Source organism: Calidris pugnax, unplaced genomic scaffold, assembly GCF_001431845.1.
Source record: "Calidris pugnax isolate Ruff unplaced genomic scaffold, ASM143184v1 scaffold11, whole genome shotgun sequence".
NCBI classification, from domain to species: domain Eukaryota; kingdom Metazoa; phylum Chordata; class Aves; order Charadriiformes; family Scolopacidae; genus Calidris; species Calidris pugnax.
This window is the reverse complement of record NW_015090803.1, coordinates 2,622,757-2,643,765: the sequence shown is the minus strand read 5'-3', so window position 1 is coordinate 2,643,765 and position 21,009 is coordinate 2,622,757. Positions and strand designations below refer to the sequence as shown.

Genomic DNA, 21,009 nt, shown 5'->3' with positions numbered 1-21,009 from the left:
AAATAGTAAAAAAATGGAAAAGTAAAAAAGGTAAAAAAAAAAAAAAAAAAAAAAAGAAAAATTATGCTTTATAACTCAACATTCTCAGTCCCAGGAAGACCCCAACAGTTTTCCACACAGTAACTGAGTTGCCCCATCTGTTTGGAAGAATTCAAAAATTTCATTATAACTGCCCCATTTGACAAGTTTGAGATTCTTTCTTCACCATCTTTTATCTTTCTACTCTTCGTATAGAGACTAATGGTAGTATTCTATCTTACACTGGGGCTGTTAAAGTTTAGAAAACGGAAATACTATTTTCATAGAGGCCCCAGTCCACTATGAAGTTTCAAATAGCCTTTGGATTCCATGAAGTCTATGGATAGTTGCCGTGTGTTCTATTTAATGGCAAATAAATGAATAATTATTGATACCAAAATCAATATATGAGTTTCAGTTTCATAACTCAATGTATTTTTTCTCATTGAACACACCTACAGCAAGTCTTTGGGTCTCTTTTCATTTCCACTGCTAGCTAAAAGTGAAGTTCATTTTCATTAACAAAACATCTTTTTTCCCCCAAGACAAATATCTTCCCGATTTGCCTCATCTAAAGCAATAAGGACAGTCTCTTAAATGGCGTACTTGAAAAGTCTCAAAAGCAGTGGTGTGCAAAAGTTCACCCCTGTAATTCATTTCAAGAGGTGAGAAGGAGCTCTCACTTGTGCTAACCCTAAGGAGAAAGCAATGGGAACAGAGTATTTCCTGCAGCTGCCCTGGAAAGAAATCAGGGAAGTAAATATCTTTGTGATACTGCTAATGATGAAGAAGAGATTACATTGTAGATGGCTACCATCACCACCTCAATCAATTAGATCCTGTACTAAACTGGGCCTTCATTAGCTACATTCTTTGAGACTTTATTTTTACTTAATAAGTGAAAATTCTGGTCATTATTTAGAATTGGTTACTAATTACCTAACCTAGCGCTACACTTGAATGAGTCATAGAACTTCAGCATCTGTGTTAAACATTTAGTTCTCTATATGGTAATAATATTCACATGTACATGGATAGCAAGGACAAATCAGAGTAGTTCTGTGGTCCTAACAACCCAAGACTGATTCACAGCATTTTAAGACCACGTAAGAACAGGGTTGATTCACTAATGTTTTGAGAACATCGGTCCATCTAGCTTTGTGTTTAAACAATCACTGCCATCCACACCACAGCAATACAAGCGTTTTCTGACCAATTCCATCTCATTACAAAAGTGATGAAAGTTACTCAGGGTACGGCAGTGAGAAAGGGATACCTGTGCATTTCTTGAGTGCTTTAAGCACTGAAGAACTGCTGTAACTGATCTGAGTTTTTACAGAGGATTAACCAGTTGCTCTTTCCCTTTGGTGAAAACGTTCCTTCCTTCTAATCAAGTCAAACACGCATTTCTCTATTCTATCTCTACCTTCTTCAGAAATCATGTCAATTTTGTTTACTAAGTCTGAAAGACACTCTTTTATTGGCATCTCACTGCAGTTTATTCCTTTAAAAAAAAAAAAATCTGTCTAGCAAAATATTTAAATACAATGTTTCATTCTAATCACCTAGCTGCAATGCCTTAAGCCTATTAACACTACTAAACCAGGTAGATTTATTGATCCCATGTGGCAAAAAACCCCAAACCAGACAAAACCAGTAACTATTACTTTTGCTAATGCGAAATCAAGGTGTCACTACAGCGGAAATTGATGACTCCTCCTAAAGCCTATCTTTTCTTACATCAAGTAAAATACAAAGCTTGAGCTTGTTAAACAATCTATTCCTATATATATATGAAAAACTGAAGGGGTCTATTTATAGAATCGCAGAATCATTTAGGTTGGAAAAGACCTTTAAGATCATTGAGTCCGATCATAGACCTAACACTGCCAAGTCCACCACTAAACCATGTCCCTAGCAGTACATCTACATGTCTTCTAAATACCTCCAGTGATGGTGACTCAACCTTTCCCTGTTCCAATGCCTGATAAACCTTTCATTTGTCCACTTATAATCACCTAACCCTAATCCTGAGGAAGTCCATAGTTTCCAAATGGACCCCAAAGCAAATGGGAAGACAGGCTAGCGAAACTTTCTTAATCAGACCGTCAAAGGGAGCTAGGGCTTGATTCATAAATGGGACTTAAACACCCATCCTTAACATTTTGCTGATGATTTTCTGCAGAATTCACCACTTCAGAAACTACCTGAGGTTCCTTGCACACTCACTAGCACAGCAACATGTGCCAAACTTTTCCAGGTCCCACCTCAGGATCCAGCTCCCACTGAAGCATCCTAACAACAGTGTGAAGGAATTATGTTCACATATAAACGTGTGCTTCCTTTGCAGCTATGTGTATTTATGTAATTTTGGAGCAGTGGAACAAGTTCCAAAGAGAGGAACCGACCGATACATGTACTCTTCCATACTCTTACTGGTATCAAAAGAGCATTTTTAATGGAAAACTGGGTCCAGCTGCCTGCTCCAGATCTGCTAGGGAGAGGATCAAAGTGAAGCAAGGCCTTTCTGCCAAAGTGTCTTAAATATGCATTTGATCTTTTTTCTTAAAGATTTATATTCCAACACTTTAAAAAAGCTGATGAGAAAGTACTCAAATTTGTATGTGCTTCTGTTTGCATATAAAGACTACGCTGGCACATACACAAAACATGTCAGTGCCAATTTTCCAGGAATTAAAGACAAAGTTAAACCCCTCTCGTCCCTATGCAAAGAAATCTTCTACTTCCCAGAACACGTCTCACTGTACAATAGGATCTGATTGTATGATCAGTAATACACGTTTTCACCATTCAACAGCCTGCGATTCAGCTCTACAAGTATTTCCTGCACAACATTGCCTGGCTGTGATTTTGAAGTGGAATACGATTGCTCTACCAGACATTACACTCAATGGAAGGAGAAAACAGAAAGGCTGCCAGAGCCCTGAAGTTGGAACAGAGTTTGTAAAGTGACTCTTAATGCCAGGACAGCTAGAATATTTCATCCTTCTCCATTTCTTTCTTCTTTCTTCCTGAGAAATTTCCACTATGCAGCCCAAGTTGACTAATCATTACCTGGGGCTATATCTAGGTACTGGGCCTAATTAGTTAAAAATACAACACTGAATTCCTCTCAAGCCTGCAATTAAGACACCACATTAATCTTAGTCAATAACTTCATTCTGCTTGTTTTTCATCCTGGAATAAAGATGAAGTGATGGACGAGTAGTCCTGGAGTCTAATCCTCTTTAATCCCACAGACACTAGTCTAAGGGAATGAGAAGGCACACTTCTCCTTGCTCTCCTGCCATATCTCACCCCTGACTTGGAGCAATCAGCTCCAAGAGAGCACCAATTAGCATCTATGTTCTCTGGTCTTCATCAGTTCTTACTACCAGAAATCAATAACCAATTACAGGAATAGCTAAGGACTAGCAGCTGAATAGAAACTATCAGCTGTTTTGACATAGATTTATAAAAGTGATTTACAAACCATTGCCACAAAATAGTGATGCAAACCTCAGGGGCTCCATATCTTCATGATGTTCAGTCATTCACAACCTATGAAGCATGAGCTAAAACTCAGTCCTAGTGGTGGACAACGGGCATAAATTCTAGCAGGCTGAGTTTGAAATGGGCCTTGAAATAATTGACCTCTTACTGTTTTTCTCATTAAAATAGAATTCCACAAAGATATAAGCAGGGACTTCTACCACATTGCAGACTCATCTCACTTTTGTGCCACCTGAGACCAGAGCTCTCTTGTTTGCTTGCTAGACCTTTTAATTAATCACAGCTTTTGGAAAGCCGAAGTCACCCTGGTGATAAGGAAGAGCTAGTAGAGTGAGGAAAGAAGGCTCAGCACCTTTTCCTGCTTGTGATCCAGCTCCTAACCCTCTCCTTTTCCACTCTGGTGCACCCACGTAAGGGGATGCGAAGAGGAGCTCTGCGTACTTCAAAGGGAGATGCAGTGCTGCTGCAGTCCCAATGGATGACAGCTATTCTGAGGACTTTGACAAGCTCAGTGTTTAAGTGCTGTAGACCCAGGTGACAAAACACCCAACTCTGAAAGCAAATCAGGTACAGAAGTTAACTAGCAAGAGCACCAGCTGCAAAGTTTGACAACTGGTGAGTAGAGTGACTTGGATTGGTTTGACCTTGCTCTCTTATTCACCCTTTATTAATTTTGTGGTGAAATTAAAAATAATATCATTCAGCCTTTGCCCTGCAGTGTAGTAAAACTGACTTGCAATTGTTTTCTAATTATTTCCACTTCCATATTACAGCAATGGCAGCCTACCACATTAAAAGAAAGGAGAAAAAAAAAAAAAAAAGGCAGGAGGACTTACAGAGTTATCTTTCACCAGAAGAGCACAGCACTGGATTCCTGCCAACAGCATTTTATGGGGATTCCAGGCGACAGAATCAGCCCTGCAAAATTTATAAATAGAAGAAGGGAGATGGAAATTGCACCTATAATCATTGGTACTAGAGAATCAAACACAGCCAACACAATCCAAGCAGACAAATTGGATTTCCCATTTTTTTCACCCAAACCCCCATAGATTCAGATATTTCTCTAATTAGTATTAATATGTATTTTGGAAAATGCAGCTCTCCTGGAGGCCAACAGGCCACACAACTTCCACCTCAGTCTCTGGTAAATGTGCCCATGAACTAAATTGACTTACCTGTGGATGCCATGAAGAAGTCTGCAATGCTTCCTCGATATCAAAGCTGAGCCACCCCAAGAAGCCTGTTGGAACATGTACAGAGCCAAGACAATATTATTTGTATAAAGTTATATTGATCATGTTTCAATTATTAATTTCTGAAGATGTTTTATCTCATTTAAAAATTAGTTTACTAAACAGTCAGTGGACTAAATTTTGCTTTTAGTATCATCTACTGAAATAAAGATGGCAGTCTGGGGCTATGCCTAAAATAATGGCACAAACCATCAGCTCCTCCGTGAGCCACAGACTACACTGTCCCTTCTCAGTAACCAAGGAGATGAACTGAAGTGCTCTCCCACAACCAGACCCATTCCTGATAATGAGCCACAGGTGCTTCCTTTCCCCCAGCCTAAACCTAAGCAGAGAGAGCAGAAAACCTCCTTTTGCATATCTTCTTCCTGCTAGCCATTTCCCTTCTCAGACATTCACAAGGGAAACAGTAGAGAATGACAACCTCTAGTCAGATTTTCCACAGAGTCTGGATAGAAAAAGAGAAGTAAGTGAGTAGGAAACAGCAGCATTTCTGTTACCAGCAATCCAACTAACATTAAAATGGAGTAAGACTCATCACATCCCCTTCAGGTCAACTAAGAACTTAGTGTGTGGTCTCAGAGTCATTTAAGTTACTGTAGTAAGGAGCTCTCCACTGAACCCCCTTTATTGAGCATCATCTATTCTAGATACCTGTCTTTGGGTGACACCTTTTGCAGATGTCTCTCTCCATAGACTATAGAAGAAACCCAGACAACAAGCTTTTATTACACAAGTTTAATTTCTGGGCAACTGGAGTTAGGGAAGCTGATCCTCACCCAAGAATTCTGCAAGGATCAGATTTCACCCACCAGGTGCTGTGAATCTTGAGTTCTCAAAAAACAGTATTGTTTGAGAATACTGTTCTAAATATTCTCCAGGGGAGAGGTGGGGAGAACATGCAAACAGTGGACATGTCATGCAGCACATTTAAGAAATTATTATTAAATATGAAAAAAAAAAAAGGATTTTCAATGTTCAAGCAGGCAGAACCCACTTAAGGAAATTCCCTGTGAAGTAAGCAAGGCTCCTCAGAGACGCACAGGAGGCATTAGTCCACAAAACATTTGGTCTCAGCTTATTTTAAAAAAACATTAATATATTTGGGTTAATGAAAAAGAAAAAAAAAAAAGAAAAAAGGAAATCACAGTGGAAAGATTCCTGACCTAAGCATGGAGAATACACACTTATTTGGTTTTTGTTCTTTTTTTCTTGAAAGAAACAGATGTAATAGCTGATCTATTAATTTAGCATCAGTATTTGCTTCATAGGCCATACATTAGGAATAAGATTGGGGAGACAGGAATCATAAAGGCTCACAAAGGAAATGAAAGGTTAATAACTTGTCTTAACACGTCATTCTCATTAATGCAGTACATTAATGCACCACATCATATTTTATGTTGTCATGCTCATCCTTGCTGAGGAAAGGGCTGCTGCTTAAATCTACAGGTGGGACCTAAGGAAGAAAATAATTTGTCTCAAACCTCATGGTAATCCTGTGGCAGAACTATAACTTGAAACTGTGTTTCTCCAGCCAGACCAAATTTGCCATGTTATGGGAAAACAATCAAACCAAATTTCCTATTCATAGACAAATTTTACTCCTCTCATTTGATAATTAAATAAACACAAGTCACTAAATTATTCTGTGATTTTCGTAATTTATAAGCAACTCACTGAAATATAATAAATCTTTATGAAATTCACATCCGAAGGCGTCTGTACATGGAATGGTATTACTAGGTGTCCAGGCATTTCCACCACCTTTCAATTTCTCCTTGAGCCACAGTACTACGAGAAGAATTTGTGTTCCATGCCTCTTTACCCAGTTCAGAGACCAAGCACTTAGGGATCTAGGCTGGCAAAAACCGAAAAGGAATGCCAAAGCACTTAATAAGACTGTGTATCACTGGCTTTGTCTGTTTTTAAAGACCTCTAATGATTGAAGCTACACAGCTTAATCACTTAATTTGCATTTAAAAATAACAACACTAAGGATTTAAAATGTCAGTCCTAAACAGTGCTACCTCTTGTCATATCTGCCATGGTCAGGGGAACAGATTATTCCTTTTCTTTTTGCAGCAGCTTTTAAATAATCTGTAGAATATTAAGTATTGTCTGTTTGTCTTTTCTGCTTTAAATAACATGAGTCCTTTCAATCTTTCCTTATTGGTCATAATTTCTCAGTATGGTTTATGTTTCTGGGTATGTTTGCCCTCACTGCTCTACTTTTCCTTATCTATCTTTACTGTAGGTCCTTAACCTTCTTGAAACACAGCTTTTTTATTTGGACACAATCTAGATAAAGCAGATGGAGCACCAAGCAGAAAGAGACAATTATTTTATGTATCTTCTTTATTCAATTCTGAAAGACATTTAACTCTCTCTGAAAAGGCTTACAATCACTGATTTGCGATGTACTGCAAGGCCCAGATCTTCTTCTGAAGATCTGCTGTCTAGCCAACAATCCCCAGCCTGTGTTTGTGCAGTTGATTATTACAGCTTAAACTTAGAGCTCTGTCTTTATTGAACTGTAGCCTACTTTTTCCACTTTTTTCTCCAAACTGTCAAGATCTCTTTGATTTCTAATCCTGTCCTCCCACTGCCTCTTGCAGTTTTATGTCATCTTCAAATTTAGTCAGCATATTCTTTTTCATCTCCCGTTAATAATGAAAATACCCAGATAACTTCTAACCTAGAATGGACCTTTGTGGAATCCTGCTCAAAATTTTCTCCCCTTTCAGCAGTGAACCACTGGTAACTGCTCTCTGGGTACAATTTTCCAGCCAGATTTTCACTGACTGCCACAGCTGCAGCTCGGCACAGTTTCTCTGGCTTTCAGATGAGATATTGCCAAGACACAATAAATTTAACTGCTTCTCCTCCATCCATGAGACTAGAGAAGGGAGGTAGATGGATCAAACTAGATCAACACATTTTGTTTATGACAAATCCAGCTGAGAGCAATGTAGCTCAAAACACAAAGTTAATTATTATAACTACATCCCATGCAATGTAATGGTAACTAGGTATGAGAAAATGACTGTGTTTCATATGCAACGAACCACTTACAGCTGAACAATGGGAATCACAGTGTTTGCAGTGTGATTAAACTACCTCCCTAAGCACAGGCTAATAGGTCAAACCTCATTTTCTGTACTGGTCTAGCCATAGGAATAAAATAGTCAAAGTAAGGCCCAGCTGGGAAGAAGTACTCATACATAGTATTTAAAGCTACATGAACACAGTACACGACATACATAAGTGCTGGAGCTTGAGTGCATATTGATGATGCAAAACGAGTCATTAAGAAAGGCATCATAGATGTTATGATAGAATGCAATAAACAACTGGAATGTGGGCATGACTACTATAATGTACAGAATATAAGCTTGGCTATAGCCTCTGCACTTAGGCTGTTGAATGGCTTGACTGTTGAGACAGTTTGGGCTTACTGGTATTATCTTCTTAAAAAACCTTTTTCCTTAACTCCCTTTTGTCTTTGGGTTTGTCTCCATGTGAGAGCTTATCTTCTATTTCTTTATTGAAATTTATCTTCCCAAGCCCACTGATTTTATGTTGATGTTCTCCCTTTTGCCCTCCCTAAGAATCATGAGCTTTATCATTTCATATTTAATGAAAAGAGTCTCCCTAAGGCAAATATATCAATGTTCAGGATCAGAAAATATTCTGAAATGAGGTACATCACTGCAAATCTGGGAACACCACTACTGACATTCATATAACATACTCTTATAAACAGCTCTTGAGACCATTTGCAGTAGATAATCCTGATTCCCATCAACGATACAGGATCCTAAATTAGACAGAACTTCCCGTTTTGAATCTTTGTAGGAAAAAAGATACAGTACAATCAGAACAGTGTTACAGCTGGCCCAAACAGCAGTACTCACTTGCTATAACTCAGACTGCATAATGTGTAAACCATTCAACAAGAAGCCAAGCCTTTCAGAGGAATGTAGATCCTCAAAGCTTTCAAAAATATTATATTCTTGCCTATAAGGCTAGAAGCGTTAGGCTTGCTTAAAAACTAAGAAAAAAATCCAACTCTTAACTATGTTTCTTATACACTATTTCTGAATGGCAGATGCCTGGTCTCACTATACATTTTCACATATTATTCTGGTAATCCTATTTCTAATGGAGCTGTGAGTGAAAAAAAGGTTACAGGAATTAGAGCCTGCTCATTTTGCCATAGCACATTTGTATATACATGTATGCCTGATAACATTTATGTGGAAAGCTTTCAGTCTCTTCCCCATACACCATTCTCATATAAATAGAGCTAGAAACTATAAATAAAAAATAAGAAACAGCCATCCATTCAACTCTTCCTAGAAGAAGAAAGGAAAGATGGAAAAAAATACCGACAGAACTCGCAAGAACTCTTGAGAGGTTCATAACCTGGATCACATCTTAACAGAACAATTGGTCTTTCAGACTATAAATGCAATTTATTACTGTACCTTTGTCCTTCTGCTAGGAATCAATTAACATCTGACAACTACAGTCACTGTTCAAACAGAAAATTGACTTTAAGATATTCACTGATATTTTTACCTTAGCTTATCATGAGGCAAAGCTGGAAGCTGAAAGTTAATTCTTTACAAAATACTATCAACTGCCTATGAAGTACAGTTCAGAATATGGTCCAGGCTCATCCCACCTAACTTTAGTTATTCAGCTACAGGGAGGAGGTTAGGAGACTACCCATTGTCCTCCTGCAGCCATTGGAGATGGCTCCAGCCATGTCTATTCAACTCACCCAAGATCCAACACAGATTCTGAATACATACCTCTGTCCATCAACTATATTTAGACATACAAGAGACTGGTGCCTATATGTGAATGCTGCACATCTGCTGAAAATCTGCTGCCTTGCTCTCACCAGCACACAGCCATGAGGAGGCTTTGCAGACACTTTAAATACTAGGGCTAAATTCTTCATCTTTGCCTCCAAGTCAATAAGAAAACTTTTGACTCGCACATACAGCAACTTTATTAATGTCTGAGTCATTTATTTGAAGTGCACATTCCTGCCTACGTGATTTTTCTTTAAATACTTCTTTAAACAAGCACTTGAAATATTTAGAGCAGGTCTAAAAATCTCCATTAATGTTGCTCCAGGTTCTCTCATTGCTCCATGGCTTTTAGTTTAGCCATTCTGGATTAGTGGCATTGCAATTATAAAGAGAACGCAATTTCAGAAAACATGAAGAGACCAAGTTTTAGAAAAATACATTTACAGCTAACTCTTTCAGGTAATAAAAAGGCTCAATGATTATTCAAAAAAGATTCGTGACTGGATTTTAATATCCAAACCTAAAATTATAAAGAAATGAGAAAAGAAAAATTCCTGAACAATTTAGGAAAACTTAAGGAGATCTACAAGAAACTCAAACCTGTAAATATGAAACAGAATAATTTACAACTGGTTGAGTCAGAAATATACTTTTATTTTAAGCTATATGACCCATATACCACAATTCTAATGTGTCCACTCTCCAACAGAATGTGGAATGAATCTGAAGTTATTATTGTATGTAATCACCCTTGAAGCATTTTTAGGAGGTAGTAAGAAGGAAGAAATTGATTTTGAAATCATTTTGAAATATATCCTGACAATGGAAAAATAGCTTTGACTGCTTGTCACAACCAAATTATTTGCTGGTTTTCAACACATAGAACAGAGACAAATTTCTGTTCTCTATGCAAAAAAAAAAAAAAAAAAAAGTTATTAGAACCCAACTAACTCCTACAGAGAAATATCAACAGTCAAAGAAAAACAGCAATTATAAAAAAGCAATGCTAAACAAAACTACACAGTATACAAACTCACATCAACATGGAGCCAGAGGCCATGCTTTTCACATATATCGGCAATTTTATCCAGAGGATCAAATGCTCCCAGCACTGTTGTGCCTGCTGTAGCACAGACAAGAAATGGTGCTGACCCCTGCAATAGGATTCAAAACAAAAAATTGTCATTTGCACTGCGCATTTCCTCCAGTGTATCTGCAAAGCTAAAATATAAAAAGGACTAGGAATACAGAACAAAGATGTGACAGTCTACATTTTAGTTTCCCAGCAGAAGGTACTGCATTTAAAAGTGCTGACTTCAAAAAAAAAAAAAAAACTTTAAAAAGCAGCATTTTCCATTTCCAGTTAACACCATCCTCCCAGGGCAGATTTCACCAGTTTCAGACTGTTTTGACAGATGCTAGTTTTGTCACGATCAAAACATATGAGATATTTGACATCTCTCTCTATACACTGATTTTCATTTCTCAGTCTTCTACATTTTACTACCATATTTGCCGTCGACTAAAAAATAAAGCTACTAACTCAGCCAGCAGGCTGCTCATGCAAGGAAAGGGCTCATTCCTCCAGGGGCTCCACCTGTGTTGTCTATCCAATGCCCCTATTCTCTGCCTGGTGAAGAGGAACCTTTAGTCAGGGAACATGATTTGCCGTAGGCAGCACTGGCACAACACATACAGCCACTGGGACAGTCATCGCTAACTGACCCCAATGCCTGCTCTACAGCAAAGCACAATTCTCTTGCTCCTGTGTAGAAAATAGGAAGGGGTGTAGACAGGAACCGAGCAGCAGGAGAGAGACCACTGGAAATAGCAGACAGTTTTGAAGTTAGACAGCTGGGATAAGGAAAACTATCATCAGGTGGTAGAATCAGACAATCTTCACAAGCCATCCATTTTGGTTTCAGTGGCTTTGCTCAGGGCTTTCCCATTCAACTAATACCAGGGGTGCAATGACAACAGCAGACTAGGGCATACACAGACTAGGTCATATACCCCTGCGGATGTATGTGCCTCTGCCTACTTGGGAGCAGAAACTGAAACAATGAAAAGAATTGGTGGAGTCTATAACAACTCCATGGAATTAAGGGCGTCAGCCCAAACAATGACTGTGTGGTCTCACTTGCTGGTAAATATATGCTGAAGGAACTCCTCTGCACGTTTCATCATCTGGCCCTCAGCATGTCAACACAGTTACTGAAAAGGCACTAAAGTTGTATTAAATTGTACAATCTGGGATCCCTGGAGTTCATTTGCCATGAATTAAATCTCTCAGATGATACAAGTCTCTCTGCTGATGTAACTCAATCTAGCTTCACTGAAATCAGACATCAGCTGAAAAATCAAACTCTACATGAGTCTTATGCATCTTCACTTCAGCTGAAATCTGATCTCTCTCATTTAAAAAAAAAAAAAAAAAAGTGTTGCCACTTTTGAACATCTACCTACAGAGACAGGCTTGAATCACGTTTACACTCTGACAGTTTTATACTTCTTTAACAGTATAGAAGACTGTCAGAATCGTTCATAATTATGATTTATTTGTATTTTAAAATTTCTTTACAAATTGCTGAAGCAGTGAAAAGTAACCTTGGAGTGAGTTTAAATTAATCCCATACATTCACAAAGAATTACCAGCCTATAATTCTCTTCTTGGTAATTCATTCCTAGTACAACCTACCACAAAAGTCAATCAAACTTACAAACCAGCCAGAAGCTCAAGTACAAAACGCTTGCAAGCGACACAAGGATATATTTGCTGCACCAAGTTTCTGTTAGCTTTCTCATCAATTTTCTCCCACAGCTATATCAAAGTCAAAGGTCCCCAGCAGCCAGTAGGTAACATGACTGAGTATGGGGACAAGTCTAGGATCTCCACAAATTCCAAAGATCGTTACCATTACATTTTTCCTGCAAAGAAGGGAATTATACTTTTATTCTTACTAACAATATAGTTAAATAAATCTTCCTGACTAAATTCTCTAAAGAGGCCTAAGATTCTTGTTATCATAGTCAGCGATCATTTTGTGCTCCTATCACTAGCTAATACATCCTCTGTTGTCTAGAGTCATTAGATTGTTTACTGTAATTCACTCAAGTGTCTTTCTATAAAAGTTGTAAAGTAGCGCTTTATCAAGGACAGACACACTTACTGAAACTCTGATGAAATCAGAGTTTGAAAAAAACCCTTCCAATATACCTGTAACTTTCATTAAAATGCAACTGAAATAGTATTCTCCTGTAAGCCAAACTTTATAATATAGAACATTAGTTTTTAAATTGCAGAGCACCATACTGAGGTTGACCTTTTTATAAAAAAAAAAAAAAAAAAAAAAAAATCATAGATACCAGAGGATTTCTTTCAAAGAACTAGTAAATTCATTGTTACATCAACAAATAAGAATTCTGTTTTTGCAAGAATAAAGAGCTCGTTCTCCTGTCAGCCTGCTTCTTCTTGCTCTATTTTACTTCAGTCCTTCTCCCGTCACCCCCCCAGGTTGTTCAAATGAGAAAGTACAGGGTGTCTTCCACAGATAACGTGAAGTACAGAAAGAGGCAAGCATGAGAGTTCGCTAGGTCATTAGGGCCACCAAGTATCAATAGTTACTCTATCTAGCATGAAACTCAAAGAAGAGATGGTTGTTTGGCAGATGATGTATCTTAATCAGATCTTAGTGAAAGCTGTTGTGGCCATGGCAGTGCATGACAAGAGAGCACTGCCTTGGCTTTCCTATCAGCCACAAATCTGGGTTTCTCAAGGTAACATTCCACAGTAGGCATCATCCACACCATGGACATTACACTAATTGCTTGGTATTCACAGATTGTGGACCAAGGGCTGAGATCTGAATTCTACTGCTTTGATGGACAAACTGGAAGTGAGAAATAAGGTGAGGTAATCAAGCAAAAAGAAGATGCTCCATGTCTTAGAATTCACATTCAGTCCTCCAAGCTGTCTAAAGTAAGTTATGTTGACTATATTAAGTGCTTACAGATTGTGGGAATGTATGTTAATGTTGTTGAAACACACACATGAGTACATTTCCAAATGCTGGCCTTTGACTTTCTACTTGGTAAAGTTCCTGGGGGGAAAGGGGCACAAGATGGCATCCCTGCACTTTTTCTACAATGCCAGAAAGGACCAAATTTAGCACTTTTAGCTTGCATCATAGTTTTAGAGACTAAGCCACATGCTACAGATCTTGCTCACTGTAGAGGACAATAGCTGATGGAATTACTGAAAAAACTACAGTTTTCATTTACCATTTAAGGAAAACAAATACTGCATCCATTTAAAAAAAGGATCAAGGGCAAAAAGAGATCCTAGAAGAAACAAGGTAAATACTTCAGAACAGTGTTTTACTCAGAACTTTCATTAGTAGTAAATACCCTGCAGAATTTTTCTCCCTCATAAGAGTGTAGAACCTAAAAGTCTTGACTTGTTTCACAAGTTTGTGGCAAAAAGATTGCACCTGTAAGAAAGACACTGTTAGATTAACTGCCCTATTTTTAAGATTTCACTCACTCAGTTTTCCTTCCTTTCACTCAGACACAAGGACACAATCTGCATACACTCTTCCTCTCTCTCCCCCTCTCACCTCTTTCCTCGCCCGCTGGACTTGTTTCTCCAGTTCCTCAGGTATCATCTTACCTCTAAGGGACACAGATTTAAAACTTTTTCAGTTACATTCAAATAGGTTGGTTATGTACAGCACTACTGTATTTTAAAAAGCCTCAGAGAGCACAGCCATGGCTTTTGCTTGCTTACCTTTCATCTGTTTTGATGAAGTAAACATTCTCCGTACCAATACCCAGGAAAGAGGCTGCCTTCTTCATGGAGTAATGACACTGTAAATGAAAGAGGAAGGAAAAAAAGTGAGTACGCAACTAAAACGAAAGAAAAATTCCTTAGTATAGGGAACAGTGACACTGAAAGCTAACAGTCATGACAACAGCATATCCTAGCACAAAAAGTAAACTGACAAAGCTACACAGCACCAAGACCATCTTCCATTTAACAATTAATGCCACACACTGAAGGCTGGGGAAAATAAAACACAAGAAGATGTGCACCTGCACATGGATATTTAAAAGGTGAGCTTAAAAAAAAATAAAAAGCTTTGTTCCATACAATTTTTTTAAAGCTGGGTCTACATTAGAATGAAAAATAGAAATTTTGAAGTGTCATCAGGGAAGAATTAATTGTTTCAAGATGTTTTAATAGAACTGAGCCAAAAGAATCAATGAGTGTAAGAGTCAGGAAACGCAAGAGAAGAAAGGTCCAAAGGCTACTGAACTCAATAGCCTAGAAGCAACCCATAGGTCTGAAACTCCAAAAGCACCACTCCTTGGAAAATAGATCCTTAATTAGGGTGTATTTATGATATATATATAAGGCTTTTATCACTTTATCCTTGTGATTTTTCTATATGCTTTCTCTAAACATCAGCTGTTTTCCACTGCCTAAGAGGATACTATACTAAACTGACCTTTGGCCTGATCCAGCAACTTTGTTCATAGGATCAAGGAGCTCAAGTCCCAGTTCTTACCAAAGTCTTGTGGTACAGCTGGGACTTCCAAGGCTTTCAAAGCCCTGTGTCTGCAGACAGACCCAAAAATCTCGGTCTTTAGATATATCAAGGTTGTTCAACTGAATGTGGATCTTAGTAGCCATTACAAAAGCAAGCAAACTTTAGACTGGGTGTAAGCACATCTTCAAAAGTCTTTAAATAAATATGGATTTTGCAAAAGGTTTGAGTCTGGACCAGCCTGCACTTTCCAGAAAATGAAGCTACTGTTTCAGCAAACTATTTTAGCTAGGTTTTGTCACAGAGGCATCTTTGAATGATTACAAATATACACAGCCCACTTTGCATTGAATAAAGGGCATTACTGTATGAAACCTTGAAGTAAGTGTAAAAGAAGAGACTCCTTCACCTGCTTAAATAATGTTAGAAACAGGTGTTTTATTAAATCAGATTGTGGTAAAATGGCTCTGGTGAGAAGGATAACCAAGCATACAGTACAATCCATATTTTTTTTACAAGTTTTTCTTCTGTTAAACAAATAGTCAAGGTATATCTTACCATATTTCCAACATTCACTTCTATAAGGACCTGCTCTATGGTGGATGCTGTTAATCTAGCGTAAGAACATTTTGTACTATTCCAGAATAAGAGTATGCTGATCTCAACTTAATCCATCTTCAAGATTAGCCTGGGAACTCAAGATACAGTAACCTTCTTAATCTGGAGTTATTTTTAAATGTCAAGACCACTGTGAACAACCTGCAGCATGCCAAATGCCTACTCGTTCACAGCAATGGAGTCAGTTTTGAGACTATGCAGCACCTCATAGGACTACACAGTTCTCAGAATCAAGATCATCCAAGCCTTGGTTTACCACTGCTCTTCTCAAAAAATAAAATTGGCTCTTTTTCACATTATTACTGAAGAGTTAAAATAACCATATTCCAGCAACCGTGAAGATGTCTAGAATTGTTACTTTTCATACAGGAGGTGAAGCCAGGTGGTTAATTAATTCCATTTTCTTCCAGAGAGTTCACACAAATGCAGTTACTTCAGAACATAATTATGAAAAATGTACAACATTTTAATGTGTGGGTATGAATATATTAACGGTATTAAAGCCTGTCACGCTTATTTTGATGAGATGGATGATCTCAAAGGGCTCTTTTTCTTTTTGACAAGAAGGTTTCCCCCACTATCACCTACTTTTAAAATAAAGGCATACAAAACACTGCCTGATACTATAAAGTAGTTTTAAGAAAGCTTATTTTTGTAACATGACACATCCACAGAGCCATTAGGGCTCATTCATTTAGACTTCAGAATAATAAGATACATAGGTGGATAATTAGTCTTACATTACATCAAATTAAATCAATAATGGTAATAATGATTGTAGAGCTACTGTGTGTTGTTCAGTAGAGTTTGGAAACGTTTTCAACCGATTAGTGAATCATTTAAAATACAAGTTGCCTCCATCACTGATTTCTATCCATTAGATACAAATGAAAGGTATGAATCACCAGGAATAATAAGATTGTTCCAAACTGAGAAACAGTAGACCTGCAAATTCAGTATACTAGTAAGCAGGCAATCACCAAATCATGTATTTTATTATAAAAAACGGTATGGGAGACTGGGAGAAAGATAAAAGAGGCTTGAGCCTCTTTTGAGAGATTATACCAAAAAACAGAGGGAAAGGCAAGAATAAAGGGAATATCAAAACAAAACAGGCTGCTACCTCCACAGGTACTTCCACACCTCTTGGAAAATATTGTCAGGTCTTCAGTAGGACAGAAAAGGGATAAGAATTATAATGCTACATAGACTTGGAATACACTGTCTTTGATGAAAAAAGTAGTCTTTCAATTATATTGATTGAAAACAGACAAGAATTTGTATTTTTTTTTCCTGCTATCATTACTAAAAGCCGTTATGCTAAATTACACCACAGCATTAAAAAAAAAAAAAATAAACCAGAGAATATTTAGCAGCTGCAGTGCCAACTAATTCTCTTCTTCATAATTCTCTTTCAAAAAAAAAAAAGGTATTATTTGTATCTAGATTATATACACAATTTTAAATAACAAGTTTGAATATTGTGAGTTCAGATGACTCTTGCCTTGCCTTTTGCAGTTCTGTTTGTTTGGACACATTATTAAATCTGTTGCCATTTGTAGTAAGAAATGAATGCCTTTGAGCACAAGATCAAATTGGAATAGTGCATTTAAGATTTGCTGCCATACTATTTTAACTATAGCTAGACACAGTTTTCTTTTCCTAATAACATTTGCAAAGACAAGATACTTTCCCTGTGCGCTCATTAAAACAGAAGATAAATTTGTATTTTCTTGATTTTGAAAAGTTTCCTAGAAACATGATTGCATAAAGCAATTACACTATTATGAGATTGTTTTATTACTCATTTTTGTCTGTTGTAATTTCAACAGGGGACAGCATGGTGAGTTAATGTTGTGTTCTCTCACTTTATTACTTTCATGATCAAGTTGCACTGGGGAGGAATTGAGTTTCATTGCATCTGAAAAACTGCTCATATCAGCATGCACATTTCAACTGTTTACACATCCTCTTCTACCCTCAGTTACCTCAAATTCAGCAGATTTCTACCTTTCAGATCAATGCAATACATTCTTGGGTCAGAATAAAGTTCAGATGAGACCCAAATAGCAAGAAGTGATAAAAAGGTAGACTAACTACAACAGCTCCTACAGAGCCACAAATCATGCCTCAAGAAAGTGAAATATAGCAATTTCTCTACAACTGCTACTGTATCAGGAGAAATCACTCTGTAATGGTCCAGCAAGAGAAGTATGGAGTAGTAGCATAAACATCATTCATTGTGTATCAGCATAATTTTAAGGAGCTAAGCATTTTACTTGCAGGAACAAAGGGAATTTGGGTAGGCCATACATTAACCAGACACTTGCACGTTATCCAAGAACATGCAAAAAATACAGCTCCAGATCACATAAAATTAAGTCACTGGCAAGTCCGTGCATTCCCCTGCTCTACAGCAAGGAATTCTTTCAGTCTGCCAGGTGCCAGACTGAAACTTTGGGACTTGGCAACTCAAGGCAAAAATAATTTCATTTGAGCACAGTGTTGAAGCCAAGCCCTAAAACGACACAAGCGCTTTAAGCAGCCATGTGTTTTGACTCCTTATCGATACTCTCAGTTCATTACAGCCTTGTGCCTTTTCCAAGCCAACACTGTTATCCTGATTCACTTCAACAGAAAACAGCATCTTCAGGATGATTTCTTTCATCATTTGCCTAACCAGTGCAAAACACATCTATGTCCTCCAGGACAAACACCAAAAAAAAGTAACTCAAAATAAAAATAAATAATATAAAACAAAGAGCGTGGCACAAGCACTTATATACTTTTTTTCAGTGTGGGCCATTCACTAAATATATTCTCAATAATATCATATATCTGAACTAAACAAACTTCTAAAAGTTAATGTTAACTTGGACTCAGTACAAGTGGACCTAACATAAGGATACATAAATATGCACATCTTGTCCCTCACAATCATGAATAAATACTAGATATCTCAGGCAATAGTCCCAACTACTAAAAATGGCAGTTTTATAGCAAGTGATTACTGAGTACAGAAGACAATATGGTTTTGTGAATCAAGCAAAGTATTAGAGATCAAAAGCATTGCCTTACAAATAATTTACGGATTTGTTTTTCCTTGTCAGTTGTACGTTTTATGGTTTGGGTGTTTCTGGTGAAGCAAAGATGCCAAAATAAATTTATTTTGTGAATCAAATAGAATTTGTCTTGTCATTAAATTAAATGCTTGTTTACTTTTGAGTAAGAGGGTGTACTTTTTATTTAAATCTCAGAATCAGATCTTGCAACTTCATGACAAAAATTCTACATGCTTCATCTCAAAAGCGTTAAATGTTTCAACCTCATTTTTTCTTCCTTAGCTATTTTTTAAGATATAGCATGATGGATTAAGTATGAACTGGCATGTCATTTCATATACACACTTTTCAGAAAGAAAAAAAACAAAACTAAATACATTTTGCCTGGAAAAAAATCCCTTATTTAGGACATCTGGATTCCGTTCCAAAATATATGTGCTGTCTTGGACAACTTATGCAATACCTTCATCCCTCAGGCTTCTTCAAAATAAGCCTCTCTTGTCTATTTACACTGCAAACTGTTTGGAGCATAAACTTAAAGCTAAAATTATTTTGGTAACTATATACTCCCTACTACAATAAGGTTCTCACTTCCACTGGGACCTTTATACAGTGGAGTCAGAATTAATAACAATTCTGTACTAATCAAATGATAAACTCTTAAAATTTCAGGTTAGAGAAGAAAACCCTATTAAAAAAATAGATTTGGAATAAATGTATGAATGTAACTCAACTTTCCACAGGCAGTTCAAACAGAAATAATTCAAAAACTTTAACACTAGTCACACATATTCAATTATTTAAAGAAGAACTATCTAAAGATCCAGCACGCTTTTCCAAAATGCTTTAGAGTGGTTTTGGTTCTCTACCACAGCCAGTCTGTACTCAGACATAGGGCAGAGCAAAAGCTGCAGAGAGCTGTCTCACAGGTCCACAAGTGCTCAGATTATTCCAAATTAAGCCTGCAGGAAAAAAACTTTGACATCCAAAACCTACTTATGATTCCTACTAGACTTTATGCTGTGGGAAATCAAATGCTGCAGACTTCCACAACATCCCACATATATTCTGCTACGGCTTTGCCCCACGTACAACCTATTCTTATATCAGCAATTTCCAAGAGAAGGAACACCTGTGTTTGTGTTCTGCAGGCAAAGAAACTTCTGCAGGGAAATTTACCATCGGACTTCTCCACATAGCTCAATATTCCACTACATACACTGATGACAAATTTATTGTACCAGTCCTCCATCAGATATGCAAACAATATAATTTTGAAGCCATGGAAAAATAAAGTTCAAAAATGTTTTTTTGTTTTGCTTTTACCTCTTCTGAAGTGAACAGGACTAGTCTTGGCAAAGCTGAAAGCCCTTTTTCCTTTATCTCGGGACAAAATCTGTATCTTGCTAAGTTCATAGCGTACATATTAGAAACAGAGCCACCTGCAGAGACATACAAATATCAGATTAGCCATAGTCCCAGCACGTGCCTCGTGTCTGAGTGCTTGACCTATCGCGGGAGGCTGGGGGGAACAAACAACACAGAATTAGTCCTTAGCGTGCATCATAGCTCATTTCATCCTCAAGAGCCTACAGACATAACAGGAACTTTGGGCTTTGCAGCCTGCACGGAAACAGAGCGGGTTTGAACACTCTTTGGGGATATTTCCTGAAGTGTGCCCAAACAGAGCGCTCCTCGACAGAGAACACCCTGCACAGCTCCTTCCCATTTACACTGAAGTAGTGCCAGTTCAGCTGCCCCCACCAGGCTCAGCTGCACAGAGTCTAGGAGACCTTTTGGGCAACCAGGCCTCAGAGTGTTATAGGGAGAAAAGGGCCATTATGGGAAAAAAAAAGGAAAAAGTGAGTGAAACAAGAAGATCTGCAAGGTAAGATCTGGGCAGGTTTTATTCACTTAAAAGAGCAAAATAATAGGAAAAAGCCTTACATAAAACTAGTACAAAAAGTACAATTCATTTATCTTTTGACAGTATCTCAGTAAGTTTTAATTAAGAAATTCTGCAGTAGAAGCAAGAAGTCTGCTGAAAACACAAATCAAATCTGACATGAAAAAAAATCCATATAATTAATATATTTAAAAAAAAAAAGGGGGGGGGGGGGGGGTTTTTGTTTGTTTATTTTTCTACTCCTCACATGTAGCTAAGAATTATTGA

General features: G+C 37.5%; 1 protein-coding gene across 1 annotated transcript in view; it reads right to left on the bottom strand.

Annotated features, from left to right (window-relative positions):
• The window catches only part of GADL1 (glutamate decarboxylase like 1), a 103,352-nt gene that overhangs the window by 67,450 nt on the left and 14,893 nt on the right, over positions 1-21,009 (bottom strand). Inside the window, exons 6-11 of the mRNA XM_014937660.1 lie at positions 20,163-20,278; positions 14,397-14,476; positions 14,227-14,281; positions 10,648-10,764; positions 4,710-4,774; positions 4,368-4,449 (exon numbers count right to left, since the gene is read on the bottom strand). Of these exons, the coding sequence (XP_014793146.1) occupies positions 4,368-4,449; positions 4,710-4,774; positions 10,648-10,764; positions 14,227-14,281; positions 14,397-14,476; positions 20,163-20,278 (515 nt within the window). The remainder of the gene's footprint in view (positions 1-4,367; positions 4,450-4,709; positions 4,775-10,647; positions 10,765-14,226; positions 14,282-14,396; positions 14,477-20,162; positions 20,279-21,009) is intronic.